This window comes from Eriocheir sinensis, chromosome 28 (genome assembly GCF_024679095.1).
Source record: "Eriocheir sinensis breed Jianghai 21 chromosome 28, ASM2467909v1, whole genome shotgun sequence".
Taxonomy (NCBI): Eukaryota; Metazoa; Arthropoda; class Malacostraca; order Decapoda; family Varunidae; genus Eriocheir; species Eriocheir sinensis.
Genome location: NC_066536.1, coordinates 15,039,195 through 15,043,189, shown reverse-complemented (window position 1 = coordinate 15,043,189; position 3,995 = coordinate 15,039,195). Strand labels below are relative to the sequence as shown.

At 40.0% G+C, this 3,995-nt stretch overlaps 1 protein-coding gene across 2 annotated transcripts; it reads right to left on the bottom strand.

Annotated features, from left to right (window-relative positions):
* Window positions 1–246: 246 nt before the first annotated feature.
* On the bottom strand, window positions 247–3,840 carry LOC127004617 (uncharacterized). 2 transcript variants are annotated; one of them, XM_050872636.1, is made up of 4 exons: window positions 3,696–3,840; window positions 2,326–2,525; window positions 1,117–1,317; window positions 247–818 (listed from the first exon to the last, which is right to left on the bottom strand). In XM_050872636.1, exons 2-4 carry the CDS (start codon window positions 2,485–2,487, stop codon window positions 459–461), a joined length of 723 nt encoding a protein of 240 aa, XP_050728593.1. In that variant the 5' UTR covers window positions 2,488–2,525; window positions 3,696–3,840; the 3' UTR covers window positions 247–458. The 2 variants fall into 2 exon arrangements, with proteins under 2 accessions (XP_050728593.1, XP_050728592.1); XM_050872635.1 differs by lacking the exon at window positions 3,696–3,840 and adding an exon at window positions 3,210–3,341.
* Between the last annotated feature and the right edge of the window lie 155 nt (window positions 3,841–3,995).

The window sequence follows — 3,995 nt, the reverse complement described above, 5'->3', positions numbered from 1 at the left end:
CCATTGGTTGTTTGGTAAAATGGGAGTGATGGACAATATAGATTGAATTTGATGACCATACCTCTCTCTGTTGTCCTGCCTCATTGAATAACGCCTTATATATATATATATATATATATATATATATATATATATATATATATATATATATATATATATATATATATATATATATATATATATATATATATATATATATATAAAGGATTACCAGCTTTATCCAAACATGAGAAAATTAAAACCATCTTTAACAAATAGAGTTTATGTCAGAAAAGCCCCTGGGGATAATTATATAATTTTAAAGACAATATTAATTTTCTTTGAAAATCTTTCAATTTCAAGACAAAGCTTAAAATCAGACACACAGGTCATATCATAAAAACACAGGAAAATATTCTGCAGGTGCCAAGTGTCACAGCATTACAGTAAAACTTGTATGCAGTAAGATAAGAGTTTTCTCAGCGGTGAGACATGATGGCGTGTTTGTCCTGTAAATAAGTCTCCACCTCTTGACTCATGGCTTTATACACATGCTGGCACCCCACTATAGCCAGGTCAATCACTTCCTCCAGCTGGTCAAGGTGAAGGGTGTGGGCCGAGTCAAGAGAGACAACACTCCCTTTGTTGGGCAGGATGGAGACGGTCACCTCACAGCCTGAGACAGACTCCTGCTGAGTCACATCAAGCATGGGTGTGAGCTTGTTGATGGAGGCAGTGCAGGAAACCACATAGTCCACCAGCTCCACCCCAGCATGCACCAGGGCTAGGGTTGAGGCATTGATGCAGGCTGAAGTCACTCCACCGTCAGCCTGTAACACCTATAAAAGAATAGCATGCATCAACAAGGGTTCACAGTGTAATTACCAGTTTAGCATACCATTGGACTGAGACAGGTGTTCTCTAGTGTAAATAGTTACAAAAAAATCGTGGCATAGATGAATATGCATGAAAAAAGCAGTCAACAGTGACTAAATAATGAAGTGAGGAAAAGACTCAAAATTTATACCATGTGCAAGGGCAAAGTGGTGAAAGAATAGTCCAAGCCAGTCATATATACAATGAAGCTTCTTATCAATCTGCACAAGTACCCTAAGCACAATGCTTATGAATACACACCTGTACATATATGTCAATCTGTGAGCCTGGGTACTTGGTTTTCCTTATAGCAGCATGGAAAATTCCAGCAATCTGTAGACTGAGTGCTCGGGTGCGCTGGTCTCGTGGCCGTCTCACACGCTCACCCTGACAAGCAGCGATGCGGCTCATCTCACATTGAATAACACATTCATCCAGGTTTTGCTTACTTATGGATCGCACCTGCAATGTTCAAGGAATTTTATGGTGATATATTTCTGAATTTGTTGGGTCAAAGAAATCATAATGAATACTGCTATCTTATAATACATCTAAACATGCAAGCAGGGAAGGACTCAATAGCTGCAGGACCCAAATGGAAAAAAATTTGGTGGGGCTCCCTGGCTCACAGCCAAGGTCTGTAGAATCATAGATATGTTAATTCTATCGTATAGACTTTATATCTCTAAAGCAGAATGAAAAGAAAAAAAAATGTGCACTTAAAGAGTGCATGTGAATTAATGGACCAAACAGATCTAAGATACATTTTAATATAACTTTTCATACATGTAAGACTACAAGTAAACAAACAAAAATGTGTAGGTCATATTTGAAAAGTATAGTTATAAAACCACTTGTTTTAGTGATTGAAATGGCTTATTAGCAATATTAATGGTTATTTTATTTTATATTTAAAGACAAGTCAAAAACCCTGGTGCAGGGCCCAAGAGTGAAATTGGTCCAATTTGCTTAAAGCTGGCCTTACATGCATGCATGCATGGTACACTGATGGCACTGCCTAAATCTTCCAGGGAAAAGAAATATCAGTGAATAGGAAAAACAAAGGTAACATTAAAGACCTGAAGGACAACAAGAATATCAAGAAAATTAAAATTGAAATCAAAGTTGCTGTTTGAACCCATAAGCTGGAAGTCACGGCCATTGAGCCCCCTGGGTCCCTTCTCACCATCTCTTGAGTCAGTCACCTGGTGATCACAACAGAGGTAGGAAAGTCCAGTTTTGAAAAGGGCACAAGAAAATGGATAGCTTGACAAAAGTGCAGCACTCATTGGGGTAAATGATAAACTTCCACCCTGTCAAATTAGCTACACTGAACCAGCAAGCAACCAAGGAAGGAATCAAATATTAAAAAAAAGCAGATCTCTTCTGACCACATGCTCCCAGAACCACTTTTCCGGCAATACTTCCAGCACTACAAAGTCTAATCACTGATTCAACGTTGGACAGTACCTCTCGGGGGCCATACACTGCAGCAAGGACTTTGGTGTTGCCCATCTCGATGTAGGCACTACCATTGGGTCTGTCATACAGGCCAAGACGACAGCTGATGTCCCTGAGGCAGGTAGCAGTGCGGCCATCCTGTCTTAGACCCTCAGGAGAGATCACTTCCATCTTCTTCCTCCTTGCAGGTTAATGTGTTATGCTTCAGGCTGCAGAAGAGAAGACATGATGTTCCTTAAGTGAGCCTCATAATTTCAAACAAAAAAATGAATTATGTAAACTATTGCAAACCAAAAATACAAATTATGACATGTATTAATTAAAAATTCTGTGATAAATGTGACCACAATGTAGTTCATATTCTGTCATTTGGTACAGTGAAAATTTGACTGGATATGATGCTCTGTGAGGTGGCTCATCTTCTGGCAAATAGAACAAAGCACACATGCTTAGACCACTCTGAGTCCCAAAGTGAGTCCAGTTTGACAGTAAGTGCTGCAGAGGGCATTGCCATCAGCTAGGAACACTATTGCTGGGATTTTATGATTTAATTTCCTGTGCAGAATGACCTAACTATTAGATTTCTTCATTCTAACACTTTTCAGGACAGTCTGCTTTTAATTATGGCATTTATATTCACCTTCACCTATTTTTCTATTTCCTACTGTTTACTTACAAACAGTGTCAACCACTGGAGCTAATTGGGTGTAAGTCTGGAGTCCCTGGCCCACACGGACTCTCGGCCACACTGGAGGAGAGGAGGGCCAGGGGAACGTGATTGAGTTTTTAAGAATACTCGAGGGGTTTGACAGGGTAGGTGGGGACGGGGCCTTCCTTAGACTGGCTCCCAGGCACCCAAGGTGACCAATTTCTCCACGCTGAAGCATACTTACTCTAGCTTGCAAGGCTCAACATGCTCGGCGTGGCGCGGCGGTGTTTGTAAACAATCCGACACCGTTCAGGCGGCGGAAAGGTCACGGCCAAAGTTTTTGACAGACTATTATAATGGTAGGCTGGATACTACTATATCAACGTGCAAATTTACGTTATAAAAATGCATGCTGTACTTTGCTGCCTAAAGATGGTATGTAGTCCATCAATTTAAAAAAAAAATAATAATAATTAATTCTAGTTCATTGCGTATTTTGAGTTCTCATTTGTTGTGGAAACTACTACTACTACTACTACTACTACGTACTACTACTACTACTACTACTATAAAAAATACTACTATCAAAGATCTTAGAAGATTTTTGTTACTACTACTACTTCTACAACACGTACCCTACACCATATCCTACCTCCACGGGTTGGTATACCCTCTTAAAATATTGAACAGGTGTCATTTGTGCTAGCTGAGAACAGATTCTTTCCCCTACCGTGATATGGCTGACTGCCAATTTGATGACTCGATCCAAGCCGCACGATCTCCATCCTTCCCACCTCCATGGTTTGGGAGATGACTGAAAAGATGATTACTGCAGTGGAAGATTTATTAGAGAGACCGAGGCATGCAAGGTGTAGTCATGAGTACATTCTATACTGGATATTGCTTTCCCAAACGTATCGGCTGTAGCATTAAGATCACCGTCAAGATCTCAACAGAATGGAACGGAACGAAATAAGCGAAAGGTCGATAAAATAGATAAGTGAAGAGACGCAATCGAAAAAGAAGTGTG

Bases quoted from the DNA above. Each gene is read 5' to 3' on its own strand.
- LOC127004617 (XM_050872636.1), bottom strand. From the start codon at position 2,487: ATGGAAGTGATCTCTCCTGAGGGTCTAAGACAGGATGGCCGCACTGCT. The intron at 1,318-2,325 runs GTACTGTCCAAC...TGAACATTGCAG, and splicing joins CAGTGTATGGCCCCCGAGAG to GTGCGATCCATAAGTAAGCA. The intron at 819-1,116 runs GTGTGTATTCAT...ATTCTTTTATAG, and splicing joins AGATTGACATATATGTACAG to GTGTTACAGGCTGACGGTGG.